At 33.8% G+C, this 26,050-nt stretch overlaps 1 protein-coding gene and 1 non-coding gene across 2 annotated transcripts; both read right to left on the bottom strand.

Moving 5' to 3' along the window:
- Positions 1–1,892: 1,892 nt before the first annotated feature.
- LOC121268707 lies at positions 1,893–1,985 on the bottom strand. Its single transcript, XR_005941220.1, has one exon. It is a non-coding gene; the product is annotated as a small nucleolar RNA SNORD96 family (small nucleolar RNA).
- Positions 1,986–8,718: 6,733 nt separating this feature from the next.
- LOC121268300 (scarecrow-like protein 13) lies at positions 8,719–13,300 on the bottom strand. The gene is made up of 2 exons (XM_041172513.1): positions 13,148–13,300; positions 8,719–10,812 (listed from the first exon to the last, which is right to left on the bottom strand). The coding sequence occupies exon 2, from the start codon at positions 10,574–10,576 to the stop codon at positions 8,936–8,938; it is 1,641 nt and encodes a 546-aa protein (XP_041028447.1). The 5' UTR covers positions 10,577–10,812; positions 13,148–13,300; the 3' UTR covers positions 8,719–8,935.
- Between the last annotated feature and the right edge of the window lie 12,750 nt (positions 13,301–26,050).

A 26,050-nucleotide genomic window follows, 5' to 3' on the forward strand; every position in this document is an offset into this window, starting at 1 on the left:
AAGAATATATTTTATTTATTAGAATAAAATATTAATAAAAGATGATTTAGGGGATGAATAGTAGTTTCCTAAATATAGGGAATCACTGTTCATCCTTTAAACTAAAATCCTAAAATAAGGAATGAGATGGGAGGAGATTTTTAAGCTTTTTCCTAAATTTTTCCCTATAATTTAAGAATAACAGTGATATAAAAATGCGGATAGGGATGCTCTAAAAGAAAAGCATTGCTGAAAAAATTAGTTTCAGTATACGAACGTGGCCCCAGTTGCCTTTTCCTATGGCCCAAGAAGCCCAGTCTTTGTCAAAATACTGGGCCACTGGCCGATTCGCTATCTGCCTCATTTCTCTTTCGCAGGTTCTCTAAGTTCGATCCCAACTCCCGAGTCTCATCATACGCAACTACATTATCGATTATCATACTACTCTATCCGCTTGATAAAATTCTTCAACAGGTCACCCGTCATTTATTGTCTTCTTCGACTTGGCTACACACTAGGGATGACGAGTCTCAATTGAGACCTAACTCATATGGCCTCAGCCGTCTGAATCTCGACTCGCACCCAGTCGCCCTTTGAAAGCATCGTATGCTAGTTTCAAACTCTAGGCTTTGAAGGTTTAAAAAACGTTCATTCCTATCGAATTTTACATTTGGAATCTGAATAACTTCTTATTCATCAACAACACTACTCAATCATGCTTCAACAGCCTGTGTTTTTCCGAAACATTTTTTCAGTACCTTGTCTCAGCAAGAAAATCCCCAAAACTACTAGAGAGAGCGCTCCCAGGCAGTTTTGTGAAACGAGGCTCGCTTGGTTTGTGTAGGACATCAAGGTTTGCCACCGGGTTCACTCCATTACAGCCGAAGACGTTGGACTCTATTTTGGATGTCGAGAGAGTGAAGGATCGCTCATCCGAGAACATCACTTCAATTTGAGATATTATAATGTCTGAAAATTTCCATTGAATTTTCTTTCCCTAGGATTTGAGTTTTCAGAAGTTCTAAATTATTTTCTTTATGGGGTTTGATCTAATAAAATAATTTCTTTGATCTGTTTGGGTGCTTGACAAGTTACAAGAAATCCGTGTATTTGTTTATTGTGTCTACCCAGCTGATTCCTCCGGATGGTAATTCAATTTACCCAGCAGTGAAACAGGAGACTTGAAAAGAAAGCAGGTCCTTTTAACGGACCATGATTAACAAATTTCAATACATGCACATTACAATTACTAGCATATATACAGATTTCCACAAATCATTATGGGACCAATTTGCTGAACTTTTGTCCGAATCATACACCGTCCATCCACATCATTCTGGAACCTATTTCCCGTGCTTTGTCCGAATTATGCAGAATTTCAAACAAAAAAAATAACTACCAAATAAATTTAACAAAAATGATCTAAGTTCGGCTTTCCATCTTCCAAAAAATATATTCAGCTTGGCATCCTGCAGTGGATCAACGATAAAGAAGAAAACACAACAGCTACTTGACCCAGATTCAAAAGAATTTACCAGACTCGAACCTATCTGCTTCAACTGTACAGTTTATTTTGGAGGAAATATGTACCAAATGAACCAAACAAAGCAGGATCCTGCCATTAATCTTAAGAGGACAAAAGTTTAAGAAATCACTTCGGATTACTTAACAATTAAAAACTAAATTCATATCATTTATAGAATAGAAACCATGGTTTAACTTCCAAAACTCTACTTCTTAAAAAGACCACCACCTTGAAGTTGGATCGAATCCGAACTATAACTCAAAACACAACCCCATCAAGACGATTTCTTTCAACCCCATTCCAATCGAAATAAACCAAATGCAAAACAATAACCAATAAAAGTATAAAAAACAACCCGATAAAAGACAGCATTTTTCTATTTCAAATAATGCCTCAGAATTGTAAAATGACAGCAAGGCCTTTTTACAAGCCATTCAGTCCCGAAAGATGGTATTATCGTATAGAATGTCATCATCGGCAATATTCAAACACCAAACACAAAACTACACAAAAATAAAAAATAAGAAGAGCTTCTGCGACAGAATGCTAAATGTCTGTCTCATGGCCAGTCCCAAATGGTAAAGGCAGCAACGCTGCTCCACAAGGCAATGGAATATGAGACCGCCCGTCAACGGAGGAGCTCCCAATAGAATTGGGAGGACCGTCAACGTCAACAGGCATTGCTTTGTGACATTAACTTGGGAATTTGCAAACATGGCAACAAAAGTTTGCTCCGCATCAAGTAAGGGATTGGATCTAAAATCCCCTGTCACATATACGACTAGAACCCATTCAAGGTAGAAGGCCACAATTACATGCGAAACACACAACATCTTCGACGAAGTCTTAAAAACAACAACCAAATTCGGTACCTTGATACTGTCTAAGACGGCAATCAGAGATTCATGATATGAGGGAATGGCAAAAAGAACAGAGAGACTAAGACCTAGAAGATGGCAAGGATGATAGATGAAGTGATGAACCCTAAGCCCCTAAGCCTCCAAGCCCGGCATCCTTTGGGGTTTTGAGGGATATTTATAGCTGCTATTGCATTGGATCTGTGCGGTTCGTTGTGAATCGTGCGGCTGAGAATAGACAAATCGTTTAAGGAAGGGCAGCTTCTGCGGCCGCTGCCAAGGAAAATTAGGGTTTACTGTCAAATGCCTCGAAAAATAATCGGGCTTAGGCTCACAAGGTGTCGGAGACATCTATAGAGGCCCAATTAAAAAAAATTAAATTTATTTTAAAAAATCGTTTTTTTTAACAAAATAACTTATTTTTGAAAAAGTAAATCTGAGAAAAAGTTTTATTTTTTATATTTATAATATATTTTTAAATGAATCATATTTTTCTTCTATATTTTAAATTTTTTTTTGAAAATCTGAAATATTTTCAATGGGTACATTATGTCAATTTTTTATGAAATTGATAAGAGTAAGATTGTTTGATAATTTGAGGGTAATTGTAAAAATCAATAGTTTGAGGATGATATCAAATCGGGCGGTATTTAAAATGTAGAAACAATGTTTTCTTTTGTTTTTATTGCATGCATCGAGGCATTATTGATATTCCTTCAGAAACATATAAACATACAATTATATATGACAACATTAATTTTCCATCAATCCATGACCACTTCCTACCACTGTTTCTCCAAGGATCCCTCAATTCAGACTTTGCCTAACCACCACTCCAAGCACCTCATAATGCATCTCTTTCTTCTTGTTGTCCTCTCTCTTTCATATTTTGGTGTAGAGGTTTATGTAACTATTTATGCCAAACATGTTTAATGCAAATTTAATACAGAATATCCATACATCCTTGCTCCACTCTATTGCATAGGACAATTGATGTAATTAATATACAAGCAAAAGATGGTTCGTGGAAATACTTTTGGATATTTTTTGAAACCCTAATTTGGTTGAAGACTGGTGGAGGATACAGTGATAGATGGATGATGGAGGAATTGATCGAAAAGACATCCGATTCAATTGCTTGTTGCATTATCTACCAATTTGAGTCTGGATCCTCACAGCGGCTATGAATCATATTCTATTTGCACCTGTTGTAAATACACAAACAAATTTAAGGCATGTGATACTACTTATGCAATATGCTTTCAAGGTATAAATTGCAATCACTTGCCATTCAATATGAAAGAGCCAATGATTTGGTATATCGTGTAATATAACTATTATCAGACTAACAAATGGTATTTTGTCCAAATGTACATTGGATAATAGTGATCCAACCAATGAGATGCATTTCCAAACGGGAATCGATGGTATAAATATAATTAAAAAATAAATAAAATTTAGAAATTAAAGAAATTAAAGAAAGTTGTTTTTAATTTTTTTTTTTAATCGAAAGATGAAACAACATAGGCCCACCCCAGTCAGTTGCTGGCTCCCTGAAATCTTGTCAACAATTTCCTCCACATTTTTATACAGTTGGTTGGAACATTGTCTAACGTACAAGAATCTTGTATATCGTAAATTTATTTAAATCAAATAATTATAAATAAATCAAATAAGATCTAATCATGAGTTTTAATTGAGGAACTCATTATTGCGCATGAAAATGGATTTAAAAGAACGTGTTAACTTTAACGGGAAAAGAATAAAATCTGTTAAAATAAAAAGTTCCGTTAGATAGCCATTTTATATATATATATATATATATATATATAGAATTATCATTCCTTTATTTTTTGTTGTCTATGGCGTAATTTTTCTTTGTAATTATTCCCCATTTAGAGATGGTACTTTATAATTTAGACAATATAAGTTTCATTGATCTACCTTGCTTTTCGTCGAACAAATTCGAAATGTAACTATTATAATTTAGAATACGTGATCAAATTTGATCAAATGAAAAGATAACCATCAATACTATAAAGCATTTCAAAATTTTGAAATTTTAATAGAATCTGACTTTATTTACCTTACCGTGCAAGTCGCCAGGCGCCAGCCATGGTTGTCGGCAAAAAATAAGAAATGAAACAAACGAAATATGATTGATTTCCTCCAATATCTTACTATGTGGGAAGAATGTGAATGAAACTACTATAGATGGAAAATAATGCCCTTTGTGATCCATGATCAAAGTCTAAGGACTCATGTCACCAACCTGCATTTTTGTTGCTAAAATTCATTACAATAATATGCTCTATGCATGCATATCATGCCCAAGTCCCATGAGTTTTCTTCCACGCAAAACATCATGCTTCTCTTTTTCATTTCTTTTTTATTTCGAGTAATGCCACTCATCATCTCTTTTCTCATTATCCCTTCATCATCTCATGATGTGGCATTAGATGATTAAAAATTATTTATTATGTTTCACTTGCGAATCTATCATTTAGGCACTCTAAGAATTAAACCTATTTGGTCTCCAGAAAAAAGGGCATAAATCGCCGCAATGAAGTAATTTTGGCTAAAAAAGTTTGCCAAAGAGTTGCCGCTTCTAAAGAGCCAAGTAAAACTTTTTCTGCCGATTTTTTAAAATTGATAGAAATACTCACCTTTACCGGCGATTAAACTAGCCGGAAATAATATACATGATCACCAGAAAAATGTTTGCCAACATTGTCTATTTAATCGCTAAACTCTATGTCGACTAGTCGCCGAAAATAATTGAATTTGCAACGATTTTTTATAACCGAAAATATTCGGCACACATTAATGGTGATTTTCCTTACACCGCTAATGTGACGTATAGATTTTGCGGCGATAATAGAATCACTGGAAGTTATTTGTGGCTGCTTTTGCGGCGATAGTAGAATCACCAGAAGTTGTTTGTCGACGATGAAAAAATTGCCGGAAGTTATTTGTGGCGGTTTTTGTATTCGCCTCTAACATAATTATGGCGATTATTTTTGCCGGAAATGGTTGTTCAAAACTTCATCAATTTGTTTGTATTTTGTCCTATGTGGTTGTTTTTTCCTTGATATTTGTTTATTTCATAACAGTTAGTTGCTTGCTAATAAATTAAAAATGCTAAATTTGGATAAATTTATATTTGATTGCCAGTATATACTTCAACATCATTCAAATAACCTCGACGTACATATTTGAAATTTACCAGGATTTAGTCTTAAGATTTACCTAGGTGTCGTTTGAATAGTGAGTTGAGATGATATAAGTTGATATGAAAGTTAAAAGTTGAATAAAATATTGTTAGAATATTATTTTTTAATATTATGTTATTTTGAAATTTCAAAATTTTGAATTCTTTATTATATTTTATGTAAAAATTTAAAAAAATTATAATAATGAGATGAGATGAAACACTTCCTGTATCCAAACCGGACTTTAATGCCAGATCATGGGATGATGAGAAAAATGATGATGAATAGATTTTTTTTCTTTTATTTCATGTGGATGTGCAAACTATTTAATTAAGTCATGTAATAGTACTTGTGCACTAAAAAAGGGGAAAAAAAAAAAAAGAAAAAGAAAAAAGAAAACATGCACAAATTACGTGTTTTACACCTGCATGCACTTCGAATTAATTAGAAAAACTAACAAATTAACTACCGCCAACCACCAACTAGCTGGCATCTTGCATTCAAATGGCGTGACAACGTCGTGATCATCGTTAGTTGAAAGATAAAATATATATGTGATTTTCTTGATCTAATCAATAGACTTTTACTAGCATTTATTTCGTATTTCAGTTTTTTCCTAAATAGTAATTAATAGAACCCATACTTGATTGTATTTTTTTTAACTTTTTTAATTTTCATTATATGTTATAAACTTTCTAATCATTTCATGCATGTAAACGAGCAATATTACTCTACATCTTGGATTTTTTCATCTGATTACACAGATTGATATAACCCATTTTAAATAATTTCATATATCATGAACCACTTAAATGAAAATCTATGTAGAAAATAATATATCGTGACAAAAGTTAACAATTTTCACTATACATAAACTTAATATCTTTTTTTCTTTTTATTTGTGCATTACACAGTGGGATGAAAGTGAGACGAGAGGTATATAACATTACTCGTTATTATAGGATATAGTATAAGTAATTTAATGATATGAAAATCTATAAAAGGATGGGTATCACACCATTTATATTTTCAAAAAAACTAAGAATTTCTTGATTATCTTTTTAAAATTGGATGGCTTACATAAGGATGTATGGATTTTTTTTTTTTTTTTTTTGGATAGATATGGATTTTGGGTTACTAATAGATGTGACAATGATGCATTACCAATTTTTATAAATTATTACAATGTCATCAGTGTAGTAGTATATGGATATTAAAATGTTCTTCTTTTTTGCCACTTGTTACTTTGGTGAATTTATTTATTTTGGGTGTTTTCAAGGTGCTTTGTTATAGATTCTGTGTCCCATGAGTGATTATTTGTAAAGAAAATTCGTTGAGAGGTTATCCATGAAACCATGTTGGGGGTGATGGATGGGAAGATCCAACAAATGAGTGATTAATCCATGTCTCTTTTGGGTTCCAAGTAATGATCTATGACACCTCGGAGACATCAAGGAAAGTACATGATAAATAAACATACAAACTAATCTAATTTGAAGTAATTCTTCAAATTGTAAGATTTATTCAATTATAAAGTAGGTCTGACGTTTCATATGAAGGTACATCAATTAATCAGTTAGATTTTGTGAAATTTATTTGTAGATCTAGTACTTTTCACACAATGTTTGACTGCTAAGAGCATTAATATTGATTTCTCTATATGCATATGTAAAATCATATTTTTTAGAAATTGATTTTACATATCAAAAAACATTAGATTATACATCTTTGAGCCAAATAATAATTTTATTATTATTATTTTTTTCTAAAATTATTATTTTTATATATTTTACAATTAGCACCACTACTTACATTTGGCATTAATAATACAAATATAATAATAAAAAATATTTTTTTATATATTATATTAAAAATATAATAAAATGATAAAAAATATAATATATTATAATAATGAAATGAAGATGAAGGTGAAGGTGAAGGTTCTCTTGTGTTGTTAGAGGAGGGAGAAGAGGAAAGAGTTGTGAGAGAGAAAGTGGGAGGAGAGAGAAAAAATTAATAAAATAATAATTGATGAGTGAATAATGCATCTCCAAAGATGTTGAAATACTGCTATGTAAAATTATAGAGATGCATAATCCAATACAGTCAAATTAAAATTCATATTATGCAAATATATATTTGCATTTGCAAATGTAGATATCAATGCCAATGCTCTAGCTTTATTTCAAAAGAGAAAAATCAGCTTTATTTCTATTTGTTGATCATATGAGAGAGAAGCAACGAACAATCAAGGCAGAACCTTAAATTTGGCAAAATATCCAAAATTCCCTTTTCAATTAGTTGTATTTTATGCAAGCAAATCCAGTTTCAGCATCCAGAAGCATTTCAGATTATGCAATTGATCAACATAAAATACATAAAAAAGAAGATTGGTATACACCTTAATAAGTGTTAATGGTTCAGGAAGAAATCTTTGTAAATATTTTCCAAAAGCTGCGAATTATTTGGCAGTACTTCACGTAGAGTAACTATTTTTGTGCTGGTGAATAAATGATAGGGCAATGAATAAGAAGAGAATGTTCATTCCACTGCATAAAATGGAACGAGATAGTTAAATAGTTTATAAATAGTAATAAAATAGTTTAAGTTAAAATATTTTATAAGATTTTTTAATATTATTTTTATTTTAAAATTTTAAAAAATTGAATTGTTTTATAATGTTTTGTTTAAAATTTTAAAAAAGTTGAAATGATTTAGTATTTGATTAGATGAAAAAGTTGATAATTTAAAATTTTAAAATTTAAAAGTGTTTGTGTCTTAATAGTATTTAGATGTTAAGACGAGATGAGATTAATTGAAACTATCTGTTAGACCTATCGGAGGGGCCTAAGACTAAACATACAAGTGACGTTGGTTATGCTAATGAATGTTCTGTTTGTAGACATGCTCATTGCTGACTGAGAAAGGGGATGCAATGCTTTCTCCAGCATAAACTCTGTTACGGAAGCATAGAAAAGTCTGGCTTTAATATCTACTCCCTGAAAGTGAAACCACAAGTAAAATGTAAACCTGTCCTTGCATGCTTGCGACCTGGATGGTTAGTGAAGACATTGTCATTGTTGGTTGGCAATTGAGGTTAGCCGAGAAATTTCTTGGCAGCCAACCTGCGAAAGTGCAGTACGACTGAGACCTATTTTCTTTTTTCTTTCATTTTTAGTAGACATGTACAGTGAATATAGAGATTCAGCTTTATGCTCTAAGGTAGGTATCTTTGGAAGAGAACTACTACTATCTAAATCTATATAACTGCATATAACTAATAACACTGTCTCTAATGCTCTAGAAATCATTAAAAAAACTGACAAAAATAAGATTTACAGAAATTCTCAGAGCAATCACTTTCACCTCCAAGCTGAAGAGGTCGCCATACACCTGTTCCTCCAACGTAGGTAGAGGGCCCCATCCTTCTCCATGATACTATAGTTCTCATTATAGAGCTTTAGTAGATCCACGACAGCATTAGTCACCGAGGAACTCAATGTTAGTGGAGTAAATTCCGCCATTTTAAGTCTTGCATTCCACTTTCCCAGCATTTCGTGCCGCTCCACTCTCTCAGTATCCTCGCAAGCAATCATGTTTACTATGTCACGGGCCACACAGTTCTCTTCTGCACGAATCCGTTGCTTGTCATCTCTTGGGAGGCGAGCCGCATCGATTGATTCAAACATGGCTGTGTAATATTCCATTGTCTCCTTGAACCTTAAAGGAAATGGGGAAGTGTTGGTGTTGGATTCTTGCTCAATAAGAGTCATAACCTTGGGGGACAAACTTTTGACCAGCCTCAATAGTCTGTCCCTATGATTCTGTGTGCTCACACTCTCGTCTGGCATGTGGTGCAACACGTATGGGAAATTAACAGCCAGGGCCTCCCCAGGTCGAACCCTTAGATTTTCTTGCTCAACCTCACAACCAGACATGGCAGCAGCATGAAACTCAAATGGTACATGGCATGACTTGGCAAACTCCAACAGCTTCTGCCCTACGATATGAAGTCCTCCACCTCGAGCATGAGCTGATTGGGAATCATCAACACCTGTGATGCGGACAAGGGGAGGCCCTCCAGGCCGACGTGCAAGAGAATGAATGAGTGACATCCACTGACTACCCTGTGCAATTTGGAAATCAATGATGTGGATTCTGGGTTCATTTTCCATAACTTCCTCAATGACAACATTTGCAGATATGTAAGCAAATTTCCAGTAGGGGCAAATATCATAAAGGATAGACATGTACGACATTAGTTCTGAGCTTGTTGGTTCACACCTCAGGGATTTGTAGATTACAGTCCCTGAACGTTCTAACCTCGCTCTAAGCCCTTCCAACATGTAAGCACTCAAACGTTGGACAGGATCCCCAGAGATTGATACCCTCTTCTCCAACACTTCCATTAGAGCATCTGCCAATGACACATCATTATGGGATACCGCTTCTGCACAGTATTTGAGCACCTCTCTCAGGTCTAACCTAGAGATCTTTTCAACCAATTGATTCCAATCCCACCTTGACATGGAAGTGAATTGGTGGATCCCACTATTGACAGAGTTATAGCAGCTGTCGGCAATATCTGGTCCAGAACCCAACAAAAGAATTTCAACTTCCCTGATTTTGTGCCTAAAGTCATAACCATTATCAGCAACAGAAGAACCACTAACGGGCGATCCATAGTTGTTGTTGGGAGAATGATGTGCATCTGACAGGTATGACTGAGAAACTTGGGAGGAAAAGGGACTTATATTAGACAAGCTGCTAGTGACAGAAGGGGAATCACAGACAGCATAACAAGCAGTTGACGGGGATGATTCCAGAGTGAAGTATTGTTCCTTAGATGGTTCAACCGAAACACTTGTTCCTTGGTTGTCAATATCGGGGCGCATATTGTTTTCTAAAATCTGGAAATGAGACAAACAATAGGGATCTTGCAAAGGCTGGTGGTACATCCCTTGCAAGTTGGCTGACCTATGGTGTTCCTGAGATGTTTGCATCTACAGATAATAATAGACTGACTTAGCCAAGAAACAAACACGAAATTGCTGGTGGCACTAAAAGCGCTCCCTGAACTTTGATATTCAACTATTTGTCGAAACATGACATAAAACTTTACAGCAAATCTTGATAAACAGTTGGGCACACAACAAATAAACAGCTAGATGATTTGTTTGTCAGGAACAGCCACAAAATTCTTTTGCTATCAGCAAGAAAAATTTTACACCAACATAATCTGCCAAGAAAGGAAAAAGATTAAACATGATCACTACATCAATGTTGAAGGAAAAAAGAACCAATGAAGACATTCAAAGAGCAATGATACTGAAGAGAAAATTATAAAACCTGAAATCAACCAACAATTGTGGTGTAAACAAGTCATAAAAAAACAACAAGAATCCATGAACACCATTGGCAATGATTCAAGATACAGATGGTAAAAGATGGAAGTTTCATTGTTTTTAAAATATCAAACAGATTAACAAAGATGCACTACCCAGAAAGTGCCAAAGTGGAAAGAAAAGGTCAGGTTCATTGAACTTTGTAATTGTTGTCCATATGAAAGACGTTAACGGTACTATTATGGACATCCTATTTGTGTTACCAAAGAGTCTTAATACAGACTCAAATGCAATAGCCAGGTGCTTTGCTAAGATATAAACAATGCAACACATAGGTCTCTTTCATAAATCCGAACCTTTGATAGGTAAAATATCTTGCGACAATGGATCTTGTTTGCAGTCACTCGAATTAGACTAGCATGTACAATCAATGCAAATACAACTCAAAGGACGGTTATGGAGACCACAAATCTTGAATAAATTAAGAATTTAAAAGTACAACATTGAACATCGACTTTAAGTTGATCAAGAGCGATACCATGTCCCAAGCCCTAGTACCTCTTCTCAGACTTGTTATGGCAAAGATCCTGTTCAACTAAATTATGCCTTGGGACAGCTATGAGTCCATTGCAATTGGGTCACAAGAGTGGCCTGATATATACATGCTCTTGCACCATGAGATCTTGGCTCTTAATCGCTCGTTCTAGGGCTATATTTGCCCTGGTTCAGGACCTCCCTAAGCTTGCGAGTATAATTGAGCCAAGCCCTTACTAGGAGTTTAAGCCACCATTCGTGGTCATGGTTATTGGATAATATTGGTAGCAGGATGTTGACACTTTTGCTTCCAACCTTGACAAAAAATTAATATGGCAACTTCTATGATAATGCCTTCACCTTGTTTCTTTTCTCTTCTTTTGACTTTTTTGGGTGGATAGTCATATGCTCGCAAGGAGTCGTCAAGAGCAACTAAAACGCTTGCTCAGGTGGAATATCTATACAAAGAACTTAGAAACTAGTTTCTGAGCAAAGGACTAAATGGCACTTCCTAATTAAATATTAGAAAAGATATAGAACTACTTTCATTCTTCCTTACCCTTCAAAGTTCAAACCATAGTCAATAGTTTCCAAAATATCATGCAGAGTACTAAAAAGAAATTTGTGCAGATCCAGCACAAATGTAACCACTTTTTTTTTTTGATAAATGTAACCACTTTCACAACACAATATAATAAGGCCCTACGGGTCCCAATCCCTAGATCACAAACATAAACGTCGCCTAAAACGTATATGTTCTATACCAACTTCAGAAACTTTGCAAGTTGAGAAACAATAGAATCCACGATTCTAATTAGACATACTCAATTTACCCCACTGTCAGATGGATTTTAATGAAGAATCTTACCTTTTTCAGTAAACAATGACAATGAATTGTGTGTCGGTGACTTCAAGCATTTACTGTAAAGGAATAAAATAGATTCTCTATAGCAATATTAATCTAGCGTGAATTCTCCATGTTATGAAAACGTCACTTTATAGAAGTAAAAAGTTACCCGGATAGAGAGAGAACTACAAATGAATTTAGTTGAAAAAAAGAGAGGAAAAAACTACCTCAAATGACAGAGAAAGTATGTCCAATCTAAGATGTAGGAATTAGAATCGATATCCAACTTCATAACAAATCAGATTTGTAAAATCACTCGAATTTGTAAAACAATCTCAAAGCAATCACAAACTCCTCAAAAAACCAAGCATGCTTTTCACACGAAGCTTGGAATTCCATCATAACATGTAATATGCATTCTTGAATAGTCATCATGAGAATAGCAATAAAGGAATTAAATTCTCAAACCTCAACCATTAAAAAAAAGAAAAGAAAACAAAGAAGGGTGATAAAAAAGCAAATTCCACTTTTAGACGCCAAAGTAGAATTCAGCCTAACAGAAAACGAAAGAGAAAATCCCACCTTGCATAAATTCAAACAAAAATTTATACAACCATAATATGAAAACATCAATTAAAACAGAACCCAGAGCTCTAAATCAATCAAAAGCAGAGAAAAACAATAACCCACGTCCACAAAGAACCAAAATGACACAGAAAAATCTGTGGCCGCGCAACAATACTCAAAAAACAAAACTTCAACGAACAACCCGAAAACCCATACAGAAGCCAACACTACCATGAGTTGATAATCACAAATAAACAAGTATATATAGTAATTCTGCACACCTGAGACATCAATCACAAACTCTCAAGCCGAGACCCTTTCGCTCTGTCTCTGAAAGATGAGATTCTCCCGTCAATACCACAGAATGAGCTCGTTCTTTCGCCTCGTGTAGGAATGCATCTGGGGCGTTTGTGTGGAGGTTTATAGAAACATATGTACAACAATTGTCCTCAACTTCTCCGCTAATGACAATATTGCCACTTTAGTGGGATGATGACGATGATGATGTGGTTTGAATTTTGGCAATGTCGTAAGCAACCGAGGCAAGTGACCTTTTGTTAATTCACAACTCGCAGCGATTTTATATGGCTGAACATTATTCATATGCTTGGCCCCAAGTTGACCACAGTGCTTTGTAGACTCAAATAGATGCTACGATTGATTAGAGATAATGAGCACATAGTCTTTAATTAATAAATAATATTACATACAGTCGTAGAATACGTAATTATTACGTAAATTTAAAAAAATATATAATTTATTATTAAAAAATTAATTTTTTTATTATATAAATATTGTATTTACTCATTTATTTTAAAAAAATTACACAACTCTTGCACACTCTCCGATTATAAATATCATTTCTTTTAATTAATACAAGAGTAAGTGAATTAATTATGTATTTATGAAGATTTAAATCATTATTAAGAAAAAATCATATTGTATAATTAAGGTATCTATTTAACGAGAATTATGATTTGATTTAAAATGAAATTATCTTTCAATATATATAATATTATGTGTAAAATTATACATATGTATAACACTATTTATAACCCATTTGATGATACTCATTTTCCTTTTAGGGGATGAATTGTCATCTCATCAATTTTATATAGATAAAAACATTATATTTATAATCCTAATTAGTCAAATAAATTTAAAAATTACTTGAGCTTTAATGGACTGATTAAAACATGATGACAGCCAGGCCTACTTTCATTTTAATTTTGTCAAATATATGTATATATAGTATATACACATATTTTTACTGAAAATTTGTAGTCCCCCGGTTATGGGAAAAAAAGATGGGTCTGTTTGAGTAATGTTTCTGTGTGCTTGAGTGAAATTGCAATAACGTAAATAAATGAAGAGATCAAGGGCATTTTCATATCGTCTCACCCTCCGTCGGAGTCTCGGACGCTCCCATTCCCCGAAGCCGCCAACAATTCTAAAAAAGGCAAAAAGAAAAGTAGTTTGGCTTACGTGTAAATCCACTTGGAATGGGAGGAATCAGGAGGTTCAAGGACCAGGGCTGGTCGCGTGAGCCCTTGGAATTTCCCTCGCGTTTCGTACCAGACATTACAGGACCGGACCCACCACGACGAGGGCTGCATTAAATATTGTTCAGTAGAAACGTGCCACGTGCTCATCCATAATCCAATTTTCGGTTTGGGGTATGAGTTTGATCGGAGATGGGATAAGAAATTTACGAGTTATATTGAAATAATGGTTTAGGATAAGGTTGGTGGTTTGAGCTATAAGATAAAATATAAAATTTTCATCTCATCTTATTATTATATTTTTTTAAAATTTTTATATAAAATATAATAAATAATTTAACTTTTTCAAATTTTAATTTATTTTTTTCAAAACTTAAAATAATAATAATATTAAAATATAATATTTTAAACTTTTAAACAAAACATAAAATTCTCATCTCATCCCTAAACCTACTATTATGTTGGATAATTTTATTAAAAAAGAGTTAAATTTATTATTAAAAAATTAATTTATCTTAATGTAAGTCTTGTATTTACACATTTTTTTTTAAAGAAATTACGTGTCGTTTGAGCTCTATATAACTGTAAATATCATTTCTCAATTATTTAAGTTAAAATGTTTTATGTAGTTTTAGCAAAAAAGAAAGAAAAAATTGAAGAAAAATTTTATAAAATTTAAATATTATTGTAATATAATTTTTTGATATAATCTTTGTTTTGAGATTTTAAAAAATTGAATTATTTTTTGTGTTTTATTTAAAATTTTAGAAAAATTGCAATGTTTTAAAAATCATTAGATGAAAAAATTAAAAATTAAAAATTAAGAAGTATTTATGTTTATAATATTTAAATGTTGAGATGAAATGAGATGATATGAGAATATATTTCAATCCAAACGAGCCTAAGAATAATGTCATGTATATAATGTGCAATTTTTGTACAGCTCGTTTAAAAGAAAAGAGAATTCAATTATAAAAAATACTTTTTCTTCAGTCATTTATTTATATTCTTTGTGTATTCTTTTAATGTAATTGTTTACGTTGCTTATTTTTAATATAAAATAACTATTTTGATAAATCACATTAATAAATTATACAAAAAATACTTAAAAGTGACATTACATATTAGATCTCTTTTAAATATAAGCAAGAGTCTTGCATACTCTAAACATATTTTCCTTCAAAATAATCCACGATAATAACGGCAACAACAATATCGTGCATTAAATAGGACTACCTACATCTTTTAGATGATATGCCAGGACAACCTTCCTACCTACCGACCTTAATGGACAGAGTTGACTCAATTGGTGTAATCAAGGTTTAGTTTAGGTGAGAGACCCTATGGCAAAGTTCTTTTAACACGTAATCGGTCTATTAATATGGCTTGCAATCTTGGTCATGTTGTGGCTAGATTTTAATTTTTAATTTCCTAATTTTGTATTAGATTTGTGTCAGATTCGTGTGTTATTACAATAATTGTTATCTCTAAATGTCATGTATCATATTTGAATCGAGTTAAGTCGAATTTGGATCGTATAACAATTAATTATAATATCATCTATTGAATTATACATGTGAGACTCTCAATCTTAACAAATTAATTTCATGTCGAGTTCACATATTTATGTAAAAGATTGACAGCACTATAAAATGTGTAATATAAGGGATATTTTGCAATAAAAGATTTTTCAAAACTCTTTTAATCCAAACATTTTTATACCATAAAAAAAAAAGTACTGCAAAGAAGCCTTACCTCATACATTTTCATTTAACCAATATGTGACTTGTCGTTTTTGTCATTTTGTTTAAACACACATATATTTAAGTATTAAGACAGAAAGAAAAAATGATAAATTACATGTTGATTAGGTGGAAATGTGTGGTATAAGACTTCTTAATAAAATTTCTCTTTGATAAAATATTATTCATCAAAATATCTTATCTCAATTTACGCAACAAACAAAAAATTAATTCAGCTTGCACATATTTTAGATAGATCACATCATTTTGTCAAAATTTCAACAAATCGAAGTTTCTCGATTCAAAGATATGTATAGTCAACGCCACAAAATCGAAGATCAAAGAATTACGCATGCAAGATGACAAACTTCTTTAATTGTTATTCAAAGGAAAAAGAAAAAGAAATAAATGTTGAAATTGTTAGGAAGGTGTCATTGTATTATTGACAATGACACCATCACCATAGTCTTAGCAGCTAATAATCAGGCAAAATTCCACATCCCAAATTGTTTTGGACAACGTAAAGAATAGAATTTTGGGAGTTTGTGGTTGAATGCATGACCATCTTTATACATACAAATATATATATATATATATATATATACATTTAAATATTATTGTCATGATTATCATCATCCCTTCCGAGGAGTTACCCACTAGAACAGAGTCAAGTGAGATCTGAGAATGACGTTGCCAAGGAATTCTAAAGAAATAAGAACCTTGCTTCTTTCCTCTATACTTTAAAGAAAGAGTGGCCCACTTTTTTCTTTTTTCAATTTTTTTCTTTTTGCCCTTTTTTTATCTTCAATGTCTGAGGCTATCAGCATCAGATGAAGCCTATGTTTCATCCTTATCTGTCAAACCCAGAGTTCTGTACCACTTTTGTGCTTTGCTTGGGATTAGGAGTGAAAAGAAAAGGCACAAGATATGTTTCAAAATATGATTTCTGTAACCTGTGGATTTATTCTCTTTCTGTTGATAGTATTTTTATAAAAATAATGAAAGATTACTATCTTATTATTAATTTTTTTGTATTTAATTATTTTTTAAAATTTAAAATTTTATTTATTAATTAAGAGAATGAGTATTAATAAAATTATATATTTTTTAATTTTTTTAATAATTAAGAATGTTAAAAAAATACTTTTAAAAAAATAATAATAAATGAATTGAGATGGTTTGTAAATAATAAAATAAAAATTAAATTATTTATTATATTTTATGTGAGAATTTGAAAAAATTATTTTAAAATTTGGAAAAGTTAAATTATTTATTATATTTTATATAAAAATTTAAAAAAATTATAATAATAAAATAAAATGAATTAAAATAAATTAAAGTAGATTTTGAATGCAAGCCAATAATAAAATATACGTCCTCGTCTACTCGCCTAGATAAAGACATTTTCTCAAATAGCAAGAATTGGATCTCTGATTCGATTCCTGATCTTTGAGCGATTTTTTCTTTTCTTATTTCCTATGTGGACTGTGTAGAATCAGACTACTTTCCGAATAACAATGGGCCAAAAAGCTTCCAACACAACCTGGTAGGTGGATTGAGATTACTTTGCTTCTTCTTTAATGGAAATGTTCAATAACCAGAGAAAAAGGAGACTTGACCGACTGACTCACTGAATCATACAGTTCACCGAATCAACGTCGCTCCTTGTGCGCGAAAAAAATAAAAAATAAAAAGAAACTTTGTGATAATAAAATAAAAAATACTTTAATTTTTGATAAATTTTCAAATAACTTTATATATTACGAAAAATTGTAAAATTATTTTTATTATAAAATAGATTCAACATATTATATACAATCATGTTAGTTTATAAATTTACTATTATGAGATTTCCTTTATATCTATAAGACTTTTTTATGAATTCTTTTTTTTTTAAAGCCAAGATATTGTATTGAAACAGAACATTGTAGCAGGCAATCATATGTTACCATTGTTACAGCCTATTACATGTGGATATTTTCTACTATGGAAATCTAAAAGATAGGAGAATACTGATAAAAGGTATACTTCCAAAAATAAAATTTGAAGTAGCCCATTGTGCAATGTTAAGTGCACATCGATATTGATCTCGATGTATTTTCTTAATACTCCAACTCTCAAATGATTGTAGAAGTATTTTTGTGTCCCTAACTAGAGGCTCAATTATCCATTCGGTAGCTTTCTCTGATTCTTCAATAGCACAAGTTACCACTTGATAATCTCCACCAATTACTATTTCTTTTATCTGTTGAGCTATAGCTTCTTCAATACCTGAGTACATAGCAGTAGCTTTTCCTTGATTAGCATTTTGAGATTTTATAAAATTGGTCTTAAACAAAGACCACATAATCATTTGGCAACTTGCATACTATAGTTATAGTGCTTCCTGTGTTCCTTACTGCTACATCAAATGTTAGAAAATAATGGCATTTTAGTATAGCCTTCCCATGCAAAAGGTTGCTTACCTGTTTATTGCCCTATGCATTACAATGATCATTGAAACTCTTTATAGTCTCAATCACAAAATTCTCGATCTTAGGAATAAAGGACTCATGCACAATTTTGTTTCTTAAAAACCAAATATTATCCATTGAAGTGATGGCAAAGATTTGGAACTGCTGTTTTTCAGAAGTGGAGATGCTAAGGGAGTTTGTGAGGTTGAGAATGCATTTTATCTAGTTTATGATCCCTTTAGAGGCAAAGCAAGAGATGTCTAGGGGCCATGGAGATTGTCTCCACAAAACTCTTGAAAAAGTACAATTTAGAAACAAATGATTTAGAGTTTCTTCTTCATAATCACAAATTGGGTAGTTAATTGATCATCATTCAATGGGACGCATTTTTTCAACAAGGATCTTATGGGAAGAATATTGTTCATGATTTTCTAGGTGAGCATCTTAAGCCTATCTTGGATTTTGAGTTTCCATATTTTCCTCCAAGTTTCTGGACTGATGGTGGGCAGGTGATGATCAGAGAACAAGTTTAGAGCAGCATGAACAAACTTAACCGAAAACTTACCTGAAGCATGTTGGGTCCAAATCACCTTATCTCTCCTCGAAGGGTAGTTATACTAGGCAAGAGGAATTTTTAAGATATCATTGACAGTGTCCTAATGGAGAGTGTTTGGAGTAGAAGGACATTCCATCTTCTGGGTTCTTCTAGAGTCAACTCAGAAACCAAAAGGCCAAGATCTTTGTAAATGGATTCAGTTTGAGGGGTGGGGAGGAAAGTACTTAGATTAGGGATCCAAGGGTCTCTCCACACTCTGGTATTGGTTCCATTGTTAATCTGGTGACATATGCTTCTCTTTATAAGGTCTCTTTGTTTTAGAATTCTTTTCCAAATCCAAGAATCAGACATTTTGGGAGATGTTTCAAGGAAAGAAAGGTTGTTTAGGTATTTATGCTCAAGAACTGTTTTCCAAATGGAATTACTCCCATTTATCATCTGCTGCCAACTTGGCTTGCAAAGGAGGGCTTTATTAAAGTTTGATGTCAACCTTAACCCCTGGTCTCTTATAGACTTTGGTTGGCAGATTGATTTCCAAGATTTTGGTGTGAAATTGTGTGACTTGTTTGGATTGAAGCCCATCAAATATTTTTAAAGGATCTGTTAATGTTTTTTTTTAAACTGATTGTGGGATCCATATGGCTAACATGAGGTAAGAGGGTATGGCACTTGCAACAAATCTAATCAAGGTAGTTCTACCCGCTTGAGAAATGAGTTTTGCTTTCCACCCAACAAGCTTTTGAGTGTTCTTTTCCCGAACCTCATTAAAATAAGTCTTTTTTGAGGTGGCGAGTGTCAAAGGAATTCCTAGATACTTTATTCTGGAATTGACAAATTTGAACCCCAACAAATCTTTGATGTTTCTTTTTTCTTGCGGGAGAATGTTTTGGCTAAATTGAATGAAAGATTTTCTAGTGTGGACTTTCTGACTAGACCAGTTTGAGTATTTTTCAATGCATCTTTGGAAAGCTTGTGCATTTTGTGTGGTGGCTTTGCCAAATAAAATTAGGTCATCAGCAAAGATTGGGTAAGATTAGGGCCAGTTCTGCTGATGTTTATACCATTAATGAGACCATGACTTTCTTATCTAGTAATGAGTCTAGAGAGTACTTCAATGCCCATGATAAACAAGGAGGGTGACAGTGGTTCACCTTGTCTCAGACCTCTTGAGGGAAGGAAGAAGTCTATAGGAGCTCCATTGATGATGATTGAGAAGTTGACAGTAGAGATGCATTCATTTATCCAATCGGTCCAAGTAGATTGGAATCCTAAACATGTGAGAATTTTAATGACAAAATCCCATTCATGAAATCAAAAACCTTTTCCATATCAATTTTGATAGCCATTAGCACTGTTTTAATCTCGTACCGTACCGGCCGGTACGACCGATATTTGCAATACCGGCTGGTATTTCGGCCTGTACCGGCTGATATTTTGACTATTATTATTTTTTTCATTTTTTCAAACTACAAGCTTATTTTTTTACCCCCAATTCAGATTAGCCTATTTATAATTTATATATATTTTTATATATAGACTATTATTTTGGAATATAATTTATATATATATTTATATATATATAATTTATTCATATAACGACAATTCCGAAACGGTACCGGTACCGAAATATTTCGTTCTAGTGTCTTAACCGGCACGACATCCGGTACGGTATTCAAAACATTGGCCATTAGACATTGTTTTCCTTTTTTTCCTTTTTAGGTGGTGGAAAACCTCTTGAGCAATAATGGTATTCTCTTGAATCACCCTACCAGGAACAAAGGTTGTTTGGTGAGGTGAGATGATCTTGGGAAGAATTGCTTTGAGTCTGTTTGCTAGAATTTTCAAAATGATTTTATAGCAAACATTTGAGAGACTGATGGGTCTGAATTCATGAACAATGTTTGGATTGCTAGTCTTTGGGATAAATGCTATGTGGGTGTAATTCATTTCATTTAAAAGTTTCCCATGAATGAAAAAGTTTCTTAGAGCAGCAATCACTTCCTTTTTAACAATGTTCTAGAAATGCTTGTAGAACAATCCAGTGATACCATATGGACCAGGGGCTTTAGAATTGGGGGTTTTCCTGACAGTATTTGAGATTTCCTCTTCACTTGGGATCTCACAAAAAATCTGATTATCAATGTCAGAGATTTTTTTGAGGAAATAATTCATCAATCTCAGTGGAGAATGTAGGGTTAGTGGTGGTGTAGATGTTCTTGAAATGGTCCAGGAATCTATTTTGAATCTCAGTTGTGTCCGAGGACCACTGATTGTTGCCTATTTTCAGATTCTCAATCGAGTTCTTTTTCCTTTTCATGGTGGCAGTCGTGGTAGAATTTTGTGTTGATGTCTGTGGTGGGAAGCCATTGGAGTTTGGATTTTTGGCGATAAAAGATCTCTTCCCTTTTTAATTGCTCATTTAAGTTACATTTTAACTCATCTTCCAACATAATGGACTGTCTAGTGGGATTTTTGGATTGCATGAGATTGAGAGATTGGGTTATGTTTTTTTATTGAAGTCTGGATGTGTGCAAAGCAGTTTTTGTTCCAAGTTTTTAAAGTTTTTTTTACCTTTTTTTAATTTTTTTGTTAGAATGAACCCAGATGTTCCTTGGAACTCAGAGTTCTAGGCTTTTTGGATGACTAGTTGGCTTGTTGGATCCCTTATCCAGAATCCCTCAAATTTGAAGCTTGAATTATTTTTTCTGCTGCCCATAGTGTCTAAGAGTATAGGAGTATGGCCAGAAGCATACGTAGGTAGGTTTTGGATAGTAGCATTTGGAAAAAGTAAAGTCCAAGAGTGATTTGCAATGCCTCTATCTAATCTTTTCCTGATGTTTTTCAAGCCATGCCTATTATTAGACCAAGTGAATTTTGGTCTAAAGAATCCCATATCAACCATCCCATTATCCTCCATAAACTTTTTGAGCCCACTGTGGGAAGAAGTGTTTACATAAGGTTTCCCACCAAATTTCTCAAACTCACCTAGGATAGCATTAAAATCTCCAATACCTAGGATTGGACTTGGAAAGTTATTGAAAATATTGTGCATGTTGTCCCAGAATTTCAATTTCAAATTATTTTGTGCAGGGCAATAAACTAAACTAATTAGCCAAGGATTGTGAGAAGGACTCAAGTACACCAAACATGCTATTATATTAACATCCACGTAGATAAGTTCAACATCAAGATCATTCTTCCACATGAACAAAAGCCCACCCCATTTTCCTACTGGTGGCATATTAACATACTTTACAAAACCAAGTCTATTAACAATATCCATAGTATTTACATCTGCCAAGTGTCTCTAATAAGAAGACTACATCAAGTTGATGTATCCTGATGTTTGCCCTTAAATTTCTAACTATACGAGGTTGGGCAATGCCTCTGCAGTTCCAAGAAATGATCATCATTTCTAATTTGGTGGCAGTTTTTGCCCTGCCACATCAGCTTCATCATCATTTGAAACTAATTGAAAATTTTTTGGTTGAGAAATAATGCTAGATTTTGAAATCTCAATTTTTTTGTAAGGGGAATATCAAGGCTTCATGGTACACCTAATTAGAGTCTCCGTCCTTTTGTTCACTTTCTGTTGAAACAGCTTTGCCATAGGCATTTCTTCCTCTGTTTTGTTGTTGCCTATCTCCTGTTCTTTGGTTTCCCATCCTCCCAACTCTTGACAGATGTGACTTTTGGCTGGCTTAAGTCTCCTTGTTCTTCTATAAGCAAGCTAGCACATTTCTTGGATGAATCTCTTATGACTGGACTAGTGTCTGTTTTGTCTCATAAGCCATTGTACTCGGTTGTTCATTTTTTTTCTTTTTTCTTTTTTTCATGATTTAGAGATGGTGGGCTTTGCTTGCTTGGAAAGGTTAACTCTATGGGTTTTGGTCTTATTGCTAAACATGCTCGCCCTGATGGGCTAACCAAAAGAGAAAGTGAGGTCTTTTCAGTTGGGCTGTCTAGGCCCATTATGCGGTCAAAATGAGCTATAATGCTTTTATAAATATTTGTCTCTAAGGGGCTTTCTGGACTTTTGAGATTTTGTTTGTCAGTAAAGATGGAAAGGTCTAAAAGAGGCATTAAAACTCTCGGTCTAGTTTTCTCGTAAGACGGCAACCCATTTAATGGGTAAGTCTGATTTGTGGCCTTTGGATTTGTGTGGGTTTCTTGGATGGTCTGGATTTCATTGAATGGAGAGAAGGGGGAACCAGATGTTACCTTTTGGGGAAAGGGTGTGTCTTCCAATATTGTTGGCTGGAAGTGACTTGCATGGCTTTTATTAAATGGTTCCTTTTCTTTTGTCTGAGGGTTTGGGAAGCTTCCACGTGTCCCACTCAAAAGTCCTGTGTATTCCATGTTCATGCAGAATTGGCTATCCCTGAAAAACTGCGACCTTGCATTGGACTTAGCTTGAGTATTGGCTCTTTGCCCACTATAAGCCATTGAATATAGCAATTGATCTTGTTTTATCTGAGATTCCTGAACGTCAACACACAATTTCTCTTTGTTTGGCTTACATGAAAAATGACCTCTAATTTCTTGAGTGTCTTGACTATGCACTGGTTGGCTAGATATGCTATTGGAGATGGTTATTGTACCAGACATTTTACCACCTAGCATTGCTTTTTTATCTTCAGAGGGAAACAACCTCCTAGTGTCATAGGTTTCAGCTCTCATCCATGGGCCAAAAGGGGACTGTTCTTGTTTATCTTTCAAGTTTGGACGGGCTTGTTGGGTATGACCTAGGCATCCACAACAACAACATAAATCAGACGTATGACCTAGACATCCACAACAACAACATAAATCAAACAATCTTTCGTATTTGAAAGATATCCAAGTTGCAGATTTCATAGGTTGGGTTAAAGGGAATCATCCTTCAATCTGTGGTTTGTCAACATTTATTTTTACCTGAACTCTCATGTATCTTCTAAGGACTATCCCAAAACTAGACATTTGTTCTATTTGTATCAAATTTCCCATAACATTCCTTATTTTTTTGGCATTACTAATCGTTATCAACTCTAAAGGCAGACCATGTGTTTGAACTCAAAAAATAAACATTTTAAGATTAATCTCTTAAATGCTCAAACCTGGAGACCATTCACATATGAGCATGTGAAATCCTTTGATATTCCATGGCCACTGTGCCAGTACTCGATTTTTCTCTTGCTGCGATGGGATGTGAACAAGAACGTGTTGATGTAAAGATCTTCGATGATAAGCCTAGCCACAAAACTCCAATTGGCTCTGGTAGTTGCATGTAGTGTGTGTTTATTCAGAGCTTTGGACTAGATAATTCTCCCGATGAGAGCATGGTCCAAAAGAAATGTTGTTGCTTCAGTCTCTGGCTCTAAGTTTAGGTTTTCCCATTCTAAAGATTCAAGCTTTTCATTGGGTTCTTCTGGTTGATTGGCCATTTGAAACATTTTCTTGGGAGAAAGGGTGGAGTGTTTTTAGGATATGGAGAGGGTTAGGTTGTTTACGGGATGGAGATCAAAGAAAGGAAAATGATATCCACAAGAGAATTGGCACAAAAATCCTGCAGGAACGCTTACGTGAAAAATAAAAAGTTGCGTTTTGCACGAACGATCCATTCGGCTTCCTTCCTCCATCTCCCTCCTCCGTTCAAACTTCAAATCCATCTCACTCTCCTCCATCAATTCTTCTTCATTCTCATTGTTAGAGAATCTTCGGAGTGCAGCCAAGACCCAAGATGAGTTTAGAGCCCAAGAGCCATCTCCCTCCCTCCTCCGTGTCGCAACCTAAGAGCCTGAGTGCTATCTCGATCTCGCGAAGGTACTCTCTCTCTCTCTCTCTCTCTCTCTCTCTCTCTCTAAGGTTGAGTCTGTTTGTTCTTGACTGAAGGGGTTAAAGTTAATTCATGACTTTAGCTTAAATTGCAACCTTTTATCAGTTGGGGATGTAATTTGGAACTGTGTTGTGATGGATCTTTCACTGTTTACATCCTGGAATGCTAATTCCACGGATTGATTTTTCAAAAACTGTATCTCTTATATTTATGCTGCACTAGCACAATTTGTAAACAATGGAGGGAGGGACTGATGTGTTGAGGGTATGATAGTAGTGGTTGCATGCCTAAATCATGGTTGATGATCAATGCCATCACCAACCTGCAGGCCCAACCCAAACGAGTTCTTGAAGATGATTGGAACATTTTGAATGTTCAGTGAAACATATAGGATCATTGACAAAGATTGAGAATTAAATGGTTCTTTGACATTTCTTGCTCACCAACTCTAAAGTTTGCTAGTTTTCTTGGGGCTTTTTCCCTTTTCGGATAGTTGGTAATTCTCAAATTTTGTTATCTTTAGTATTGTATGGTTGCTTTCTCTTGTACACATTATGTATACTCGGTTGCCCCTTGTGCTTGCTCTTACCGATCCAACAAATTAGCTATTTGTTGATTTGCTATTCTTTTGTTTTGTTTTTAAAATTTTGTGTTATTGAAGCTGCTGCAGAATCTGCCAAGAAAGCAATTGCTGCTACACAAGCCTGCCTATTTGGCGGACAGAGACTTCAATCAAGCTACTTAAGCATCTGGTCTTCAAATTGGCCAAAGTTATAAAATCCAAATTACAAATAATCCCAAAGGGGACAACATATAACAATAAAAAAAGCATAAAAAATATAGATCAGGACATGGTTAACCTATTAGTTCAGGTATAAGGCTCTGCGTATATCAAATTCATAGATGCAGGAGTTTTTGTAAAACTACACCAAGAATAAGGAACATAAATAAGAAAAGAATAGCTAATGATAAGATTGCAAAACGGATAAGCTCACAAGACCTGCTTAAAAACTGCTCTGTTGTACGATGTGATCACATGACAATCCTCTAAAGAAGTACATGATATTACACACTTGCAGAAGTCAACAATGGTGCTTTCACTAGTCCAAATTAAAA

The sequence above is a fragment of the Juglans microcarpa x Juglans regia genome, chromosome 5S (genome assembly GCF_004785595.1).
Source record: "Juglans microcarpa x Juglans regia isolate MS1-56 chromosome 5S, Jm3101_v1.0, whole genome shotgun sequence".
NCBI classification, from domain to species: Eukaryota; Viridiplantae; Streptophyta; class Magnoliopsida; order Fagales; family Juglandaceae; genus Juglans; species Juglans microcarpa x Juglans regia.